Source organism: Acomys russatus, chromosome 19 (assembly GCF_903995435.1).
Source record: "Acomys russatus chromosome 19, mAcoRus1.1, whole genome shotgun sequence".
In the NCBI taxonomy this organism is placed as follows: domain Eukaryota; kingdom Metazoa; phylum Chordata; class Mammalia; order Rodentia; family Muridae; genus Acomys; species Acomys russatus.
Genome location: NC_067155.1, coordinates 60,147,592 through 60,167,577, shown reverse-complemented (window position 1 = coordinate 60,167,577; position 19,986 = coordinate 60,147,592). Strand labels below are relative to the sequence as shown.

The following is a 19,986-nucleotide window of genomic DNA, read 5'->3' as shown; positions in this document are numbered from 1 at the left end:
TCAGCTTAATGGCAAATACGGCAGTGGGTTTGAAGACGGTTATTGCTGAGTGTAGTCACATGATCTGATCCCGGTGACTTATTGCCTTAGGTGGGAGTGGACAGCCAGCCACTCTGGTTAAAAAGGTCTTAGTGCACAGTGTCAGGCAACGATTGCAAAGCTGCATCTGGAAACCAGACATCTGGGTTTCCATAGAACCTATGATCTACTGCTTTGATTCGGAAGGACAGGCAAGGCTGGATATCGCTTACTTCCATAGCCAGGCTTCGGCAGGGACAGGCCAGTGGCTTGTGGACACAGATGGTGAAGACGTGTGTGTGGCTCCAATTCCTGCTCCCCAGGTTTTACCAGCATGGCGGCAGTCGGGTCTGGCCAGCTGAGGAGCCATGTTCAGAGCACACTAGCCTTGTGCACTGTGGTGCTGGGACTGCACACAGCCGTCATGTCCCCATTTCTGGACTCTTCTAGAGAGGCTGTGCCTGGACGAACCTTCGAGGAGGACTAGGGCGGGGGTGAAATGTCCCAGACAATGAAGTGGAGGATCTGCATGCACATGGAGAGCCCAGTGCGGCCTGCTGTCCCTTCCGGTGGGCCATGGCTGGCGCTGAGCTTCTCATATAGGCTTGTAGAGTAAAGTGGTGACATACTTTTTCTTGTACCGGTGGGTTGCACTGAGCACCATCACTCCATCCTAAGAAGGTGGACATGACCAAAGGCAGGACAGAGTCAGTGACTAAGGCTTCAGAGGACACAAGCGCCACCACAGGCTTAAGGGAAGCACAAGCTCCTGGGCCCGCCCTCAGAGCCCGAGCCCGTCAGACCCCAAAGGCTGCTCTGCTTGTCAGCACTCCAGGCTGGCGTGAGGGGTCCTCGCTCTTAGGCCAGACAAGTCATTACCTTGATAGACAGTGCATAAAGGTGGTTCAGCATGACGTGGTTGGGCTCCGGCAACAGCGCTGGGTCACACTGTGAGGGGCAAAAAAGACGTGTGAGCAAGTCAGATTTGCAGTGTCTCGATGACTCTCCCCCTCACTTCACAGCATGGTCAGGGTAGCCAAGGGGAGGAGACAGGCTCTCGGGTTGGCCTGTCTTTCTAAGGCGGGCAGTGTAAGGGCTTGTGGGGGGATGACAGGTGAGGTGAGAAGGGAGGTTCCCTTGTGCCAGCTGGATGCAGCAGAGTGTCTCAGGTCCTTTTCATCCTGACCTTTGAGGCAGGTCCTGCTCCATCCTCTTACAGACAAGAGCAGAAGACCAAGGACCACTGAAAGTCTTTCACAGAGCACAAAATGCGCAGAGTGCCAAATGTTCACAAGGGTCGATGGTAAACTCGGGCCTCTGTAGCTAGATGAGGAAACAGGGAACAGTAGGCGCCTGGAAGCTGGAGTGCAGACGCAGCCTCTCCACATCTTTCTACTTTGAGAGCCCAGACAGCTAGAGCTTTTTCTCTGCAGTCCAAACTTAAAATGCACTCCCATGAGGGAAGAAAAAGAAGTTGAAGCTACTAGTCTGTGGTGGCTCGAGGCAAAGATTCCTGCCTCAAGGGAAGGGCATGTTCACGTCACTCAGCACCCTGGGAATCCCAGTCCAGAAGTTCCTTCAAGATAGTACAGCTGCCAGCAGGCCTTGCAGGCCATGGGGCAGGGTGAAAACAACTAAGGAGGTGTGGCCTGGCCTTTCCAAATGAAGCTGGATGGCCGCCTCACACTGCTGTACAGGGGTCTCGGGCGCCAGGGCTCTGAGTGGTGAACTAAGGAGTGGCAAGCTGCACGCATGCTTGAGTCTGGAAGATGTGTGGTCACATGAGTGCACAGGCTGACTTCATCAGGAGAAAAGGAAGTGAGCTGGAGGAGCTGGGAAGTCAGGTACTAGTCCATCCTAGTCTGCTCTGGCCTGGCAGCACCTCCCAGCATGTCCGGTTCTGTGCCGCTTCACACCTCAGAGGCTAGCAGCTCTGCCACAAGTTGCCAGTGAGTGCCTGCTGGGCAGGCTGCCCAGGATAGCTGATAGAGAGCAGGGGCTGGCCTGCATGCCTCAGCTAAAGGCTGCTTCAGCCAGCTGCTGCTGGGAGCTTCCCAAAATAATGCAGTTTTGATCTATCATCTTTGGAGTTGACTAAATAGTTGGAGCACGTCATGTCCAGGATGTGTAAGTTCTGTGGAATGGCCCCAGTGGTACTCATCCTCATCTATGTGTCTGGTTAAGAAACACTTCAAAGCTTCTCTGTGCTGCTAATGACCACATACACTAAGGTTGATCCTTCACGTTAAGACATACAACTACCATGATTCAGCCACCCAACCCACGTCTCTGTGTGCATGTGTGTGTGCATACGTGCATGAATGTATCCAAAGGGAAGGGAATCCAGATGCTGAAGAGACATTGGCACTCTCGGTTACTGCAGCACTGTCTGCAATAGCCAAGGTATGGAACAAAGGACCACGGACAGCAGACTTACTCAGGTACATATGTGCATGCACCGAGGTGATGGCCACTGCACGGCACACAGGACATGGGCAGAAGGCACGCATTTACTATGGATGCAACGAGAGCACCGCCCTCAGCCTCCCACTGCTGTTGTCCCTGGCAGGACGGCCTGGAAGCTGGAATTCTGAGTCCAAATACAGCCTTTCTCCCTTAATTGTTTTTGTTAAATATTTTATCACAGCAACAGGAAAAGAAACTACAACAATAGCATTTGGCTCAGCCCTAAAAAGGAAGGAAACTGTCATTTGCAAGACCATGGATACACTTTGTGGACTTTAAATAAGCCAGGCACAGGAAGACAGAACCATGTGACATATGCAAGATCTTTAAACAGTAGGACAGGCAAAGCAGAATGGAAGCTGTGGGGAAGATAGGGGTCTAACGGCACAAAACGTCTCCTGGACGTGAGAGACAAGTGCGAGAGGCACCGCAGGAGCGGGTGAGCAGTGTGTAACAGTGTTCGTGTTCTCAGGGGCTGGGGCGCCACCCCACCTCCATACCCTGGTCTCTCACCATGAAACTTAACTACAACTGTGTGGGAAGCACTCCCTAGCTGGGAACAGGGTCTGCTGGAGTCCAGGGCTGCCTCTGACAGACAGATCCTGGTGTAGGTTCTCCCGAAGCCGTGCTCCAGGCCTTTCTCTGGTCATGCCTTCCCTCACAGGGAGAGGCACCTTCCTAGCCAAGGAGGGTCTAAGTGTCTTCCAACCTCTTAACTTTTTTAGAAGAGGGAGGGAAGCAGCCTCACCCAACTCTAAATTTTAGGACAGTGGCTAAGGGTCCTCACAGTTCCTCACGGGCGGCTGTGTGAAGTACTGCCAACTCAGTGCTGGACACACGGTCAGCCAGTGGCATCTGACGCTGACTGGTTCTTACCACCAGCCTCCTGGATACCCAAGAGTGACCACACCAGCCACTGTCTGTGCTTGGACACTCGGCACAGAGGGGAGTCTAGTGCCTTGAGAAACCCTCAATACAGACACAGTCAGCGCACCAACACGTCGCTCCACTGGGTGGAGTGCTGAGCGGTGTAACCATTCTAGCACCATCTATGGTTTGACTCTGTGCCCTGGTGCTCATGCACTGGGAACTTAGTCCTCGGTGAGTGCTGGGAGCTGGGTCACAACTGGTTGTGAGGGTGAAGCACGGACTCCTGCGGGCACCCTAATGGAAGGTCACTCATCCTGAGGACGTCCATCGTGTGCCATGGCGGATGTGGCACACAGAAATGTGTTAAGGCAGCTTGAATTCTGCCCCAGGGAGGCTGATGTTTCCAAAAGCAACCCAGTAATTAAAGTTAGGTTCTGAGCTGTTCCAGCTGGAGGAGGAGTCCCAAGATCTAGCTGACAAGGAAGGGGGTGGAGTAACGGGGCGTCAGCCTTGCACAGGCAGCCTGGACCACAAGATGCAGGCAGCAAGGAGACCTGGATGGGGTACTCACAGAGATGCCAGTGTCCTTGTTCAGGATGACCTGCAGCAGGTGTGGAGGAAGGATGGGTGGGGCTTTGAACCTCTCTTCTGGTTTAGAGATGTATGGTTCCTGATGATACGGTCCTGGGGGGGAACTGGACAGCTCTGTTGGGAGATGGTGACAAGACACTCTTGAGACTGGGAGCTCTGGGGTTGTGTCATCATCTCGCTTTCTGTCCTTGTCCCCCAATATAGATTGGTATTTTCTTCAGAGATACTCAAACTCCAAAGAGGAAAAACAGAGGGGATGGGATGAGGAATGCCTTTGGAATTTGGGTACTCAGAATAAACATCAATGGTACACTGAGAAGCTCCAGTAAAAGAACAGTGTGGCAAAGCCAGGCGGCTGGGCCAGACTAACAGGGAATTAATTCCTAATGACCTGGCCTCTCCTGTCAGCAGAATAAGGCTTCCTTCTTGCTTCAGGCTGGATTTGGAAAACAACACTACAAGTTCAAGGCTTCAAGCTGGGATTGAGTGGCCCACCCTAAGTTCCAGCCTCTACCGGGCAGAATACAGGTTTAACAAGGCACCAGCACATTAAAGACCTAAGTGTAAGGCTCTTTGGTGCTACACTCCCAGGTCTGAGTCTTTACTATGTAGACAGAGTAAGAAGCTTCAGGAAGCGCAGTATCTCACCCGTCAGAAGCAGCTAAGGCCGTCTGGCTGGCTGGCTAATGGTAGTGAGCCGTTATCCAAACACCATAATGGGCCTGGCCACCTGATCCCAAAGCTGGACCAGATCTGCCAACTTTCTCAGCATCATTCTCTAGGTGGGGCTCCCTGCACATGACCCAACCGCATCTCAGAACAACTAGGAGACGCATTACGTGCAGGCAGAACCAAGCTTTCAGGAGTAAATACATGGTATTAAACAAGCAAATCGCGTGAGGATCCAACCAGGGACTCTAGAGCTGGCGCTCTTCCCCGCTGCAGCCCACCAACAGGAACTCTGACTAAAGGCTGTGGTGTAATGTGAAGTTCCACATCATGGTGGGAGGAGTGTGTGCCCTGCCTCCATGCTACAACTTTTGCCTATTTGGAACCGTGTGGGACAGCCAGCGATCCTGTAAACAGCACTACTTTTGGGTTTCTCAGCCCAGATCCACAACCTGAGCCCACAGCCAACCAACCTAGCCCATCAGTCAGTCCACAGTTGTGACGTCAGAACTAGAAACAGTAAGCGATCCCAGAGGCAGGTCCTCTAGGCCCACTGAGGCAACGAGGGAAAGCCCCTCAGTAAGCTGACCAGGTTCTCAGCCGGGCCTAGTGCTGAGGACTTTCCCTGTCTCCCACAGGGCATGTACAAAGGGAGCATGCAGCTGCTCTGTCATCCAGCTCACAGCACGTTTCTCTCCTGAACTGACCGTGTGGCGGACCAGGGAGTTTCTTCCTATGGGGTGTGGGTAAAACCAGGTCACCGAAGGCTCCGTGACTATTGTTTACCAGGAGTGAATAGAACACGTTTCCAGAAGAGAGTTGTGCTATGTTGTGTACAGGGAGCCACTTCCGTCAGGAGGCCTGACAGTGCTAATGGGCTGCACAAGTGGCGGCCAAGGTCACTGAGGTGCCGTTTATCACCTGTCAGTCTGCAATTCTCCAGGCACCACTAGTGGGAAGGAGCTGGCAGCTTCCCTGGCACTGGCTCATTATTGACCTAGCATGTCCTCCAGGGCCTCTTCAGTTCCGCCTGTGGTGTAACATCGAGTTTAGTTCTGTTTCTACAGCCAGGTGCACCGCAGAGTACCCCCCAAGGCAAGGGCAGTGACTTACGGCCTCTTAGAGGTTGAACTCCAAAAAGCAGAGCGGATGGAACTGGGAATGATGTGTGGCCCAGAGAGCTAAAGTGCCGCCTGGCTGGGCAGCTTCTGCTCAGGTGTGAGCGACAAGGAACAGAGGGTGTCCAGGCCACACAGACCCAGGCTGCCCACACGGGGATAAAGTAGCTGTTCATACCAGACACATCGGAGCACTTTTGGGAATCCACCATTAAAGCATCAAATACTTCAAAGTCAGTTTTCTTCACTTGAATGATGTTGTTAACTGTGCCAAGCTGGCTGGTTACTATTGGCTGGGAAGAGACAGACAGGCACAAATCATAACAGGGAAGTTCTGCGGATTTCTTCAGAGGACTAGGATCCCTGGCTACAAGCTCTCACTGCCTGGCTAGCTACTCTTGGTCAATTATACCAACAGTCTGGCAGCTGGCGCTCTCTAACTCAGAGCCACACACTGGGAAAAGAGACCTGACAGCAAGGCCCCAGGGAAGTGGCTGGTGTTGGCTGTCCAGGTGCCCAAAGGCCAAGGGCTCTGGGCAGAGTACCTCAGAAGGATCGTGGGTCCACTGGCCATCCACGAAGAACTTGTACTGGTGCTCTCCTTCCGGCAGATCCAGGATGGCTACGAAGTTATTTTGGCTGCAGAAAGAGAGGAAACAGCATGTCAGCTGGGTGGGATGTCCCGGCTCCAGGTCCAACCAAGACTTCAGCTGCGGCACAGCAAACATGCCAGCAATTCACGGCCACATCTCAACCTACGAAAGCCACTCAGCAGAGCAGAGGCAAGAGTGTCCCAAAAACTCCCTGTGCTCACAGACGAGGCACTGGAACCCTACCATCGAAAGGTCAACAAAGGGCGTTTCTAACACACTCGTGCTTTTCACATCTGCGTGCCAAGCACCACCTGGATCCTGGGTGCAAAGGAGGGGGGACAACAAAAGTGAACACATGCGGCCTTGCTCTCCCTTTTGCCAGGTTGCCTTGGACAGAGAAGGGGTCAGTGTGACGGGCACACAAACCTGTCTGAGTGCCAGCTCTTGAGCCTTTTTCATGCACTTGTTTCCTTGCCTGACTTGAACTAACATGTGGCCACGGGGCCCTGGCCCTCCCTCTTCGTTGTTACCCCTGGAAATACAGGTACACTGACAACAATCAGGCTGGGCCCAGCAGGCACTGTGTCTCCGTTTACCAAAAACGGTCGGTCACTAGTGAAGGTTTGGAGACAGAAGTCTGCACCAGGTTTTTTTGAGACAAGGTCTCTCTGTGTAGCCTTGGCTGTCCTGGACTCTCTCTGTAGACCAGGCTGGCCTCGAACTCACAGAGATCTACCTGCCTCCCAAGCACTCACACCAGAGTTTTTGGTAAAACAGCTCACTATATCCTCGCTAATGATGTCTTCCAAACTTCCAAAAGTAACTCACAGGGAGTCAGTCAGAAGGGGCCTGGGAGGTCATCTGGTCCCATAGCCCCGTACAGATGGGGCCGTTAGTGCAGGCAGTGGCTCAGATCCAGCCTCTAAGGCTCCCAGCCCAGCACTGTCTCCAGCACTAGGAACAACTTCCTCAGAAGAAATGTCCAGCTGAGTACCAGAGCACAGCACAGAGACACTGCCAGCCCACATAGTACTTTCTTCTAAGAAATGTTCATTTAAAGACGGTGACTTCTAGGGTTTGAGATCTGAGCTGTGACTCATTAAGCAAACATTTCTCACTCAGCATCTATCTTACAAAAACATCCTTTAGGCTGTCCACCCTCAGAGAGTTTTTAGAAACCAGCAAATGTCCACAGCTGAAGCGCGTGCCCAGGCCGTTACCTTCTTGTGAGGGGAAGTTTGCTCCAGTTGCTGAAGGAACCGGCTAAGTAGACCTCCTTCCCGCCCCCTGTCCATCGGAAGACGGTCGGCCGGGCCTGGGCGGGGGCTTTGTCATTGACTTCAAGATCGTGCTGCCAGGCCAGGAACTCCTCCTTCTCTGGAGCCTAAGAAGCAGAGCCGTTCACTCAGGGTCAGGCAGCCGCCAGTGAGCCCCCACACCAGACGGTTAGCCTAAGAGCGACAACGCAGTCTAATCAGGCGGCTCTTGCCACTTACCACCTACCTGTGTCTGCGGCCCCTGCAAACTGGAGGTAATGGAATTAAGGCTGTGGGTGTTGTGAGGACTAGATCATCTGACACAGTCAGCATTTAATCATCAGCTACTGTTACTGCGATTACACTTCACAGAATGTCTAGAGGAAGCTGTAAGGCCTCCTTGGACGAAGACTGCCTATAGTCCACGGTGAGTTCAGTGCTTGGGATTCCTCTCCATTAAGCAAGACTTCAGAGTACATAAGAATTTCCTAGGAATGACCTTAGAGCTGTTAAAACTGACAGTTATTCACCAAGGAGCGGGCACAGAGGAGAGTGGGGTTAAATAAAGCGGACTGGTCCCTTCATTACGGCAAACGACACTTACTGTCCAGGGAGGTAAGACAGGGTAACTAACACTCTCCAGCTAGACAGAGGCACACAACCAACAGGGTGACGCACACTTGGGCAGGATCTTTTCTACTCTTCAGTCAGAAGACAAGACTGAATTGCTAGGATGGGAGAAAGCCCTGAAGGGAGCCCTGAGGGCGTCTATTACCTCAGATGCGGATCTGCTCTTATCTGACAGATGCCACAGGACCTCGAGTATAGATTGAGTAACAAACTGGAACTGCTCTAGAGCAGCGGTTCTCCCCCTTCCTGACGCTGCACCCCTTTAACGCAGCTCCTCATGCTGTGGTGACCCCCAGCCATAACATCATTTGGCTGCTCCTTCCTTCCTGTCATTTTGCTACTGTCGTGAGTCCTCATGCGGCTATCTGATATGCAGGGTGTCTGACGTGAGACCTCCCCCCCCTAAAGTTTGAGAACCCTGCTTTAGAAGCTGATTAACTACAGCCACAGTGCTGAACTGGGGTAACGGAAGGATTTCTGACTTGATCAGCAGCCCAGTTACCACGGATGAAACAGGAAGGGACGTCACTGAAATCCCCTCCCCAGATCCTGTAGAGAACAGCAACACCACCGGCTTCTTTCTAGAAAGTTCACTGAGCTCACTGCAAGGAGAGCAGAGGGCATGGGGAACATACACCTGCTACAACAAATACCTTCTTACTTCCTCTTAAACAGCCTTGGGTCAAAATTACTTCTAGGGGTGGGGACAATCTCAGAAGTAACGCTCCAAAGATCACTGCACATACCTTTCCCCCAATGCTGCAAGCTCAGGAAGCAGTTCCAATCACAAGGCACAGTTCCATACACGCAGGCTCTTTAAAGTCACACCCGACAATAGCAACGTGGGCACCTAGCTCAATCTGGGGCGGGGAGGGGGGGAGCAGGGGGAAGCGGAGTGAGTGGCCAGGCAGTTAGCCTGTTTAAGTATTGAGGAGTAGGCAACAGGATGGTCAAGAAACAAAGCTGGTCAGAGCCACCTTCCTAAATGCAGTCTGTTCTACGGAATTAGCTCTTCCTTCTAAAAATCACCAAATGCCCTTGGACTGGGCGCTGTGGCCGGAAGCACTGGCCACATTACTGTGGTTAAGAGAATATGGCTCAGGCAGGAACTTTCAGCTTGACCTGCAAAATCCTGCTCTGGTCCTGCTTAAAGTCCAGGTCATTGTTTCAGTAAACCGGGAGAGAAGTGAGTACCTAGCTGCTGGCGGCTGCTGTTCAGGGAGCGACTCCCGACCTCAAGTGGAATTGCCGGGTCTAAAATAAAGTTAGCAGGGTGGGCCAAAAGTGTCACAACCAAACACAGCCGGCAGTCAACTTCATTTTCAGCTTCACATATGTACTCCTGTTTTACCTCCAAAACGACACTAAAACTCCCAAGCCAACTTCTGCAAAAGCCGGTCGGCCTGAAGTTGGTTTAAAAAAAAAAAAAAGCGCCGTGAAGCCGCGCAATCAATTACACCTAAGAGAAAAGTAGGCACTGGTGCTCAGTTACAGCGAGCTCGACTCTTTAATTAATTAAGAATCTGAAACTCGGTCCCAGAGCTGCTTTCTCCTTAATGATGTTCACCGGTGCCCAGGGTGACTCTCCTATCGGTAATTAGGCACAGGTTCCCGGACAGCAAAGAGGGCTGTGACTGGGCCAGCTGCCTCCCGGGGTGAAGCTGGGAATGTGGCGGGAACTCAGCAAAGGGGCCCAACCCTCCACCCTGAGTCAAGAGGGCTCGGAGGCACCTCGACTCAGCACCTTGATTTCCTCGGAGTGGAAGATGTCGGCGTCTTCGGGGCTGTCCATCAGGATCTTGGGCCTGTCCCCATCCTTGGCGCCCCCGGAGCTGTCCCTCCGCTGCGTCTTGTGGCCGCCCTGCCGCTCCAGCGCGGCGCGCTCGCTGCTCGTGTTGCCCATGGCGGGGGTCTGGGGGGTGACACAGGGAAGTGGGAAGCGGGGAGCCAGGACCCCCCAGGACCGCAGACCACGCCCCTCGGGCCGCGCGCGCCGACTGAGCCCCGCTTTACCTGCTTGTGTAGCCGCGGCAGAAACTCCAACCGGAGCCTGAGCGTAACCTGACACTTCTTGGGCAACTACCCCCGCCTCCTCACTCCTTCACAACTTCCGCTTCCGGCCCGGTCCAGCGAAGTAAGGGTGGTCAGTGCGGACCGAGCACTCAGGGCTAGCGCAACATCACTTCCGTTTCCGTTCCGGGAAAGTGAGTTCGCCCGCAGCCTCCTCCGGCCGCTCTGTGCGCAGTCGCAGTGGGTCGTTCCGGGGCCTTTCCCAGGACGAGCTTCCCGACGGCCAGCAGGAGGCGCTCGCGTGCTCGCCTCTTCCCGCTCCTGACCGAGCGGAGATGCCACTGACGGTGCCACCCACCTCACTCCGAGTTAGCACACTCTCCAGTTAAAGGGGTCTTTATAAAGGGAAAGTCGAACTAGGAAACCAGGGAGCTGGAGAGATGGCGAGGCGATTGGGAGCACTGGCACTTGCGGTGTCCCCGCGTTCGGTTCCGGGCGCTTACAGGATGACTCCCAGGGGAACCGACGCCCTACCCTCTCCTCCTTGGGTGTCCCGCGCTTAGGTGGTGCACATCTACACAAGGCAGGCAGAGCATTCGCACACGTAATCTTAAAAAACAAAAAACAAACCCCAAACCCTCGTTTAGGGCTCTCCCTTACGTGCACCAGCTCTCACTGTAGAATGTATTAAAATAACCTAGTGCTCCTTCAAAAGTACTGTGGCCTCTCCGGACCTGCCAGATCCGAATTTCTGAAGACTGCGGTGCGGATGCAGATCATCTTGCCGGTGTATGAGAAAAAACGGCAATCCTGAAGATTTCTGGGAAATTCTTTCCTGTGGTAGCTTGGGGGCTTAAAAACACTGGCGTTAGTAGTGTTTTGTTGTTGTTTGTTTTAAGGTGAGTGTACTGCCTTTTCATAAGTCATTTTGAAAGGTGCCTTGGAGCTACATTGGAGACATTGTGCATAAAACGTATTAGTGCTTCAGACCCATTTAATAAAATGTTCCTGTCTTCACACTGTAAGTCTTAAAAAAACATTGTCTTGTGTTTATTTATTTATTTTTAATGCATTGGGTTTGCTGTGCTATGTCTTGCATTTCAGCCACTGAACATTTATTTAGCATTTAGTATTATTTAGTATTATCTGCAATGTGACACATTTTGATAAGGTACCAGCGACCCCGGTGACTGGCATATGGTTTTCTACAGGGAATTTGACAGTATCTATCTAAAAAACAAACAAACAAAAAACCCATTCATTTTTTATGGACAATTTTATTTCTAGTGAACTTCTATAAAAATGATGTACAAACATGTCTTTCTGAAGCATCGATTCTCACCTTTATACTAATGCTACGATGCACATTTCAAAACATTTTTATTGCTCTGAAATAGGATGCTTCTAGGCAGAAGAGTCTTAGATTTGATGAAACAGAGAAATTTAAAACCCCAGAAGTTTGTTGATGAAAGAATTCGGCTAACTGCGTTTTATTTAATATTTGAGCAACATTTTTTTTTTTAATGAAGGCAATAGCTGGGTGTGTGGGGTACCCCTGAATTCCCAGCACCAGCGAGGCTCAGGGAGGACAGTCTGGAGTTGGAGACCTGTTTGGGTTACATAGTGGTAGCTAATCTCAAAAGTGGGTAAGTGCCTGGGTGCGGTGGCGCACACCTTTAATCCCAGCACTCAGGAGGCAGAGGCAGACGGATCGCTGTGAGTTTGAGGCCAGCCTGGTCTACAAAGTGAGTCCAGGACAGCCAGGGCTACACAGAGAAACCCTGTCTTTAAAAACCAGAAAGAAAAAAGTGTGTGTGTGTGTGTGTGTGTGTGTGTGTGTGTGTGTGTGTGTGTGTGTTGGGAAGGGGGAGAGGCTTCAAGATAGTTCAGTAAAGTTACTTGCCGGGCCAGTATGGCAATCTGAGTATCATCCCCAGAGCCCCACAAAGTCGTCCTCTGCTCTCCACGCATGTGCTGTGGCACTGCTCCTGCATGCTAGTGAACACACACTCAGGCACCCATGCACGCAGGCAGGCACACACTTAAAAAGCTTAAAGAAACAACCAGAATTGTGGGTGTGTCTGAAGAGGTGCTTATAAGGTGCCACATTCCAAAGCCAAGTGACAGGCTAACAGAAGAACGGGCGCTCAGAAGTCAGCCGACCTGGGGTCAAATTCCGACTTGACCTGTAAGTGAATTCCGTCTTGGCATGGGCTAGACAGTGGCCAACAAAAGAACACCCATCTTATAGGCCTGTTTTATGACTCAGTCAAGAACAACGCAGGAAAAGCGGGCTAGCGTTTGGCACTGGAACACACTCAGGGGTTGGCGCTTTTATTAGCAGCGTCATTCTTGGAGATAGAAAGTTCTGGAAGGATATATTACAAACGCTATGGGTGGCCCCCTTGGCAAGGGGCGACACTGAAGTGGGAAAAGGCGGAAGGGACACTTTTGCCTTATTAGCTTGTGTCCTGAGCAAGACGGTAGATATACGTAGTTCGTATAACAAAAGTTGTATTTCATTATGAGGGTCATCACACGAGGGTCACACTCTAACTATCTAACTGTGGTCCTAAGCCTGCTTCCCAAGGCTGCTCACCCATGTGAGGCATCTTAGCAGAAGGTCAGGCCCAGCCTCTAACAGGAGTCTCTGATTCGAGGGTCAGGATCCTACGGGGACAGCACTGCTCTTGGTCACTGCTTATATACTGTCCAGTGGGCGTCATGGGGTTCTAGGACAGTCAGTGTCTGGTTATCTCGAGTGAGTGACATCACTGGGTTCTGCTTGTCAGGTGCAGCCTTGGGTGCAGTGGCGATCCCACCTAAGCTATTTTTACATGTCCAAAAGACTTTTCTTTTTTCTTTTCTTTCTTTCTTTCTTTTTTTTTTTTTTTTTTACTATGCTTGGGTGCTTATACACTTCTACTTTTCCCCTCAGTGATATTATAAGCAAAAATACATAAAACATGCCCCACCTCTAAAGGAATCCAGGATCAAAGAGGGCAGGGAGCGCAGGAAAGCAAAGGGACTCTGTCTGAGCCAAGGGAAGGGCTGAGTGAGGACCAAGATGGATACGCTGGAGCTAACGACCAACAGTCTGAAGTTCCTCAGTGGAGTCAGAGCTGTTGGGTGTGCCTGTGGCACTGAATAAGCCAAGCTGGAGCAGACAGGCCGTTTTTTTCTAAGCGTGGTTCTGCCGGCCTCACACAGGCAGCAAGGAGCCCAGGGGCTGTGGGCTTCTCTGAAACAATTGGAGCTGAGAAAAGCGTGCAAGCGAAGGCCCTTATCTGAGCTCTGCAGATACTCAGATGCGCCAGCAAAGTCTCAAGACTTCTGCTCTTACTCAGATAACGGTTGTGAGCACCACCTCATGATGCGGAACACCACATGCACAACCTGCAGATGTGTCAATGCTTTCCAGTCAGTGAGACCGTACAAAGGCTTCCCAGGGTTGCACAGGGGCGCCCTGCTTGGGGACGCCTGCTGCAGACGGCAAGTGGGCACTGAGATTTTGGCTAAAGTTTTGTTCTCAAGACTGTGCTGTCTGATGGAAAGGCATGTCTTCCTGATTTATATAAGTACCTCAGGGGCTAACTGTAGCCTCGCTTTAACAGGGACAATGAACATAAGAATCAGAGGTATTGGTAGGAGGGATGGCTCTGTGCGTAAAGGCACTTGCAGCCAAGCCTGGTGACTTGAGTCTGATCCCCAGGGCCACAGTTCAACAGTTGATAAATAACAATTGTTGGACCCTGGTCCAAATTGTTGGACCCTGGGAATCCAATTCGGGAAGGGGGTCGCTGCGAGAGACCACTCAAGTCACACCAGCTGAGAGGTATAGGTAAAGGTAAAATGTATTATTGACACGTCAAAGGTCCCAATTGTTGATGTGTCAGGGTCCCTCAGCACTCGGGAGGTGAAGGACCCCAAGTAGCTGTTACAGGCTAGTTTCAAAGGCAAAACCCACAAAGCAGGTGGGGTTGCTTATCACTGGAATCCACATGGACATTAGGACATCTGGCCTGAGGGAACCTCGTGTGAGGGCATCTGATATCTGCAAATTTGCATGTAACTATTCTACTATTCTGGGAATTAGGGTGGAACTCTTGAGGTTAGCAGTTCCGAGAACTGGGAGAGGTTCTCAGGCCACTGGGCAAGCAAGGCTGGAATTTTACAGTTTCTCACAATGTCTTTTTTTTTTTTTTTAATAGTTAGAGGTAAGCTCAGCGATCGCCAAAGTCTTGGTTCTCATAGTTAAATTCTAGGAAACGACATAAAGAGATAGTGCAGTCGTCAGGAAGGTCAGAATATTTTTGAAGATTTAGTTATTATTTTTTCTCTATGTGTATGAATGTTCTGCCCACATGTATGTATGTGCACTGTATGTATGTCTGGTGCCCACAGAGGAGGACACTGGAACTGGAGTTAAGCAAGGGTGTGAGCTGCCATGCAGATGCTGGGAACTGAACCCAGGTTCTCTGCAGAATCAGCAAGTGCCCTTAGTCACCGAGCCATCTCTGCAGCCCTAGAAAATCTTCTTTCCTTTCTTTCTTTCTTTCTTTCTTTCTTTCTTCTTTTTCTCTTCTTTCTTTCTTTCTTTCTTTCTTTCTTTCTTTCTTCTTTTCTTTCCTTTTCTTGTTCTCTTCTTTCTTTCTTTCTTTCTTTCTTTCTTTCTTTCTTTCTAAGGTAGGGCTGAGGACCAGAGGTCTGGGACCCTGCTGATGTGAATCTTGCTGTTTTATTCTAATTTGTCATAGACAGAAGCACTCACATTAATAGCAGCCTCTGGCCTGTGTGGGAAGTCCAGGTAGGGTGGACTCTCCATTTACAAAAGTCTGCTTAGTGTTTATGTCTGGTCACTTGCTGTGTTATTGGTTTTTTTCTTTTGTTTTTTTTTTTTTTCTTTTGGTTTTTTGAGACAGGGTTTCTCTGTGTAGCCTTGGCCATCTTGGACTCACTTTGTAGACCAGGCTGGCCTCGAACTCACAGCGATCCGCCTGCCTCTGCCTCCTGAGTGCTGGGATTATAGGCGTGCGCCACCACGCCCGGCTCTTTTTTGTTTTTTGGTTTTTGGTTTTTGGTTTTTCGAGACAGGGTTTCTCTGTGTAGCCTTGGCCATCCTGGACTCACTTTGTAGACCAGGCTGGCCTCGAACTCACAGCGATCCGCCTGCCTCTGCCTCCCGAGTGCTGGAATTATAGGCGTGCGCCACCACGCCCAGCGTGTTATTGGTTTTTATTTACAGTATTGGAGATCAAATCTATGGCTTTACACAGACAAGGCTGTATGCTAGCCCATTGTATTACTTATCTTTTTCTTTTCCTTTTGTTTGTTTGTTTGTTTTTAAATGACACTTGTCAATATTCAGTGTCAAAATAGCTGCATCAGAGGGTGTGTGTGTGTGTGTGTGTGTGTGTGTGTGTGTGTGTGTGTATGTGTGTATCTTTCTCTCAATTGGCTCCAGAGACCACAACCAAAGTGAGCACATTTAAGGCCAAAAACCTTTAGGCTCTGCTAGCTGTTGTCACAGAAGCGTCACCAAAAATAATCTGTGCAGGGGCTGAAGAGATGGCTCAGTGGTTAGGAGCACTGGCTGCTCTTCCTGAGGATCTGGGTTCTGTTCCCAGCACTCACAAGTCTGATCACAACTAAATGTAACTCCAGTTCTAGAGAATTTGACGCCCCCTTCTGGCCTCTACAGGTACGGCATGCATGTGATGCACAGACACACATGCAGACAAACCATCGACACAAACTAAAAGTAAAAAAAAAAAAATTTTTTTAAAGTGGTGATTTGGGTAAGGAAAACCAACATAAAGCCTTCTCATTGGCCATAGAGAATCCTCACAGAGAGATGGGGTGGCCAGGGTCCCTGGGTTCCTCTAAGAGAAAATATGGTCACTTCTGATGAAAAAAGTAAAAATGTTGTCTGGGGCTGGAGAGATAGATGGCTCAGGGGTTAAGAGCATATGCTTTTCTTCCAGAGGACCAGAGTTCACATACGAAGCACTCACGTAGGGCTGTTCACAGCAACCTATAACTCCAGTTCTGCCAGACTGGAATCCTCTTCTGTGTTCCTTGAGCGTGCAAGTGTGCGCGTACACACACACACAGACACTCAATAAAAGCTTTTAAAAACTAAAGAGCAACTAAAAAGGTACCTGAAGCTGAAAACCTCAATAGTATGTTTTGCTTTTTCGCTTGTTTGTTTGCTCGTTAATTTGTTTGTTTGTAATGTCTAAGCCAAGTCATTCTAGGAACCCTTTCTGCTTCAGCTGTTGTGAGGATTCACACAGTGAGGTCTTTTCCTGAGCTGTGTTGGGCTTTCTGAGAGGAGGAATACACCTGCTTTTGTCCCTCGTGTATGCACTGGGATGAAAAGTTACCTTCCGAAAGTCAGAGGGAATTAGATAAGGCTTCCGAGCTGCAGAGGTACTTGGGATGTTTTGCAAGTAGTTATCAGGACAAGTACAAAATGAGTAGACCACAAAGAGCATGCTTTAAAAAAGATTCTTTCATATGATACTTCTGAGAATGTAATGTCAGACCCTGCCAGCCTCTCCTCTCACAGATACCCACCCACAGGTGCTCTACAGAGACACTGTGAGTCCCTAGCTAACGCCCTTCCCACTGGCAGGGTCTCTCACACACTCGAAGGGAGTAAGGGAGTTTGTAACAAAGCGGGTGTTGGTGAGCACACATCCTGCTTCCAACCCGTCTCTGATTCATGCTTGGGAGCCTGGCTGCAGGCTTGTGCTGTGAAAACTCCCCTCGACCTCAGAAAGTTATAAAGAGAGACTCCGCCTCTGCCACTCCACTTCTGCACTCTGTGCTGCGTGCCTCTGCTGTCGCCGATGGAGCTCTCCTCCGAGGCCCCAACGTCTTGTTGCCACTCGGTTAATAACTCTTCTAATACATGTCCTGCTCCTTAGTAACCCGTCTCAGGGTCCCTCTTGAGCCCCCTCCCCCAAATAAAAACCTCCCTGTGCTAACCTTCCCTGCAGCCATACCCGACCCATCAGGCCCTGAGCTCCAGTCAGGCTATTCAGCTGTGGATGTGGTCCCAACACAACATTGTAAATACTCATGGAAAGTGGTTTAGCACTCGACCCTGGAAGACACCTGGGGGTTGGCGCATTTTATTAGCACCATCGTTCTTGAAGATGGAAAGTTCTGGAAGGATGCATAATAAGCACCACTGGTGACTATGGAGACTGTAGGAAGACGAAGGCAGTTGTTTTGAAATGTGTGTGTTGTATGCGCGTGTGTACGTAGGTGCAGGCTTGTGTGCATGTTCCTGTCCGAGTGGAGGCCAGAGACGTCATCATCAGGCATCCTGTGCTATCACTCTCTGCTTTATTGCCTGGAGACAGGGAGGCTGGGCTAGGCTGGCAAGCAGCAAGCCCCAAGCATCTTCCTGTCTCTGCCCTCAACAGCTCATGTACAGCCACAGCTGGCTTTTGTGTGCATGCTGAAGGATTGAACTCGGGTCTTCACCAGGACATCTCACCAGCTCTGTAGCCAGCTTTCTTCTTTCACTGTTCTGGACATTTGATTATCTTATCTACACTGGGTATTTCTAGGAAACAGGTGTCTCTGCACCACTTGTGACATTCCAGGCCAGAGGCAAGTCAGTGAGGTAGACTGAAAAATCACTGCACTGATTGGCCAAAAGTGATTGATTAAATAATCAGAATGACGTAATGACGATGACAACGGCGAAGCTATAATAAATAAATGCGGGTTTATTGGAAGAAGCGCTGGAGGGGGAAGGGAAGAGGGAGTGTGCGCTGGGGTGGGGGAGGGGAGACGGGGCGTGTGCGCTGGGGGTGTGGGCAGGGGAGGGAGGGCAGGGAGGTGAGGAAAGGGCAAGGGCAGCAAAGGCAGCAAAGCGGGCCAAAAGGGGCCAGTGAAACCAAAATGTCTCCTTTATAGTCTCCAGGAGAGGGGGAAGCCCCGCCCCTAGGTAGAGGGCAGGCCATGCCAGCCACGCCCTGCAGCAGGCCCTAACATCCCAGCCTTTTGTTGGTAATAAATGGATAATGGGCACGGAAATCTGGTCTTTGCCTGCTTCCTGCTGACAGTAAGGTAGCGATGGTGTGTGGTGTGTGTGTGTGTGTGTGTGTGTGTGTGTGTGTGTGTAAAGGCTGAAATGTTGGCCAAGTCCAGGAAGCCGTTGAGGATCTGGGAGAACATCTGCAGCTAAGAAACTGCAGGTCCAGCTGATGCAGTCTGTGAGGTTGAGGCAGGAGCACCTGCGTTCTGGATGCAGCACCTGGCAGGATGCTGGAACACGTTGTGTGTTAGGGGCAGAAGATAGAGTTAAGGAGTTTACATTTGAAACTTTCAGGCCCACGGTCTTGGCAGTTGGGGGAGGGGAGTCCCCAAACCGGGGAATCGGGGAGGAATCCCACCCTGTGAAATAGGAAATACTTATCTGGAGTGTGACCTGGGGATTCAAGTGGCTCTCTTGAAACTTACAAGAATGTTTTTTTTGTTTGTTTGTTTTTGTTGTTTTGTTTTGTTTTTAGATTATATGAAGTTTATTAAATGAACATGGGGGAGAAGGAAAGAGGGGAGGGGTACCCCAGAGAGAGGCAGAGACAGGAAAAGTAAGAAGAGAGAGGGGTAGAGCTTACAAGATTTTTTTTTTTAAGATTTATGTATTTATTATGTACCCAGTGCTCTGCCTACATGTACACCTGCCCACCAGAAGAGGGCACCAGATCTCATTACAGATGGTTGAGAGCCACCAAGTGGTCCCTGGGAATTGAACTCAGGACCTCTGGAAGAGCAGACAATGCTCTTAACCTCTGGGCCATCTCTCCAGCCCAAGAATGTTTTTAAGTTTACAAAAAGAGACCAATTGGCTTGAGAGACTATTTAAAACCTGATTAATTCCCCGGGAGGAGGATCCAAACTCCTGTAGGCTGAACCATGCTAGGGTTTGCCGTTGGATCCTTAGGAGAAGACACAGACATTGGTTACAGCTCCTCCAGCAACACAACTCCTTCCAGTTTGTTTTTAGAAGTCATTACAAAACAGGACCTGTGAGGCAAAGGATTGACTCTAGAGTGCCATTCTCCATTGCTGCCACTAGAGGGCTCCCTAGACTCAAACGAGGCTTGGGAAAGGCCGCCCAGACGGGAGATTTACAGGCGCGCTTCATCTTGAGATAACTTCTGTATAGACGCATTTTCATTTCCCCCTTTTGCTGACTCGTCATGATAAGCGATAAAGAAAAAGCGAGTTTGTCTGGGACAGAATTTTTAGCTAATGCCTCGATTTAGCGTCATCTTGGCTCAGAACTCAAGGTTTTCTGCTGTTTAAAAATGACAAGATGGTGGAGAAATCTTGATCCCAATTTTCTTAGTTTCCTCTTCTCTCACTCACCACTCACCTCTCCATCTACCCATTTAACGAATGCTCATGGAAAAAAAATTTTTTTTTCTCCAAGTCTTGAATCCTCTAGGAATCAGAGGCGGGCATGTTGAGCGTGGCTCCGACCTCCCCAGTGCTTAATACTACGCCTGGGAAAACCAAGAGCAAATGATAAATACATGAAGTGTATCTAACATTCATTGTTTTTACCTATTTTATTACTGTGTGTGTGTGTGTGTGTGTGTGTGTGTGCCTGCGTCATGGCTCTCAAGTGGTAGTCGTAGCACAATGGTCAGGATTTCTCTTTTTCTGCCTCCATGTGGTGTGCTGGCTAATTTTATGTCAACTTGACACAGGTTAGAGTCATCTGAGGGGAGAGAGCCC

General features: G+C 50.3%; 1 protein-coding gene across 1 annotated transcript; it reads right to left on the bottom strand.

Moving 5' to 3' along the window:
* Window positions 1-326: 326 nt before the first annotated feature.
* On the bottom strand, window positions 327-10,388 carry Prkab1 (protein kinase AMP-activated non-catalytic subunit beta 1). The gene is made up of 8 exons (XM_051161651.1): window positions 10,225-10,388; window positions 9,956-10,123; window positions 7,546-7,709; window positions 6,278-6,371; window positions 5,911-6,025; window positions 3,926-4,059; window positions 898-966; window positions 327-691 (listed from the first exon to the last, which is right to left on the bottom strand). Exons 2-8 carry the CDS (start codon window positions 10,112-10,114, stop codon window positions 614-616), a joined length of 813 nt encoding a protein of 270 aa, XP_051017608.1. The 5' UTR covers window positions 10,115-10,123; window positions 10,225-10,388; the 3' UTR covers window positions 327-613.
* Between the last annotated feature and the right edge of the window lie 9,598 nt (window positions 10,389-19,986).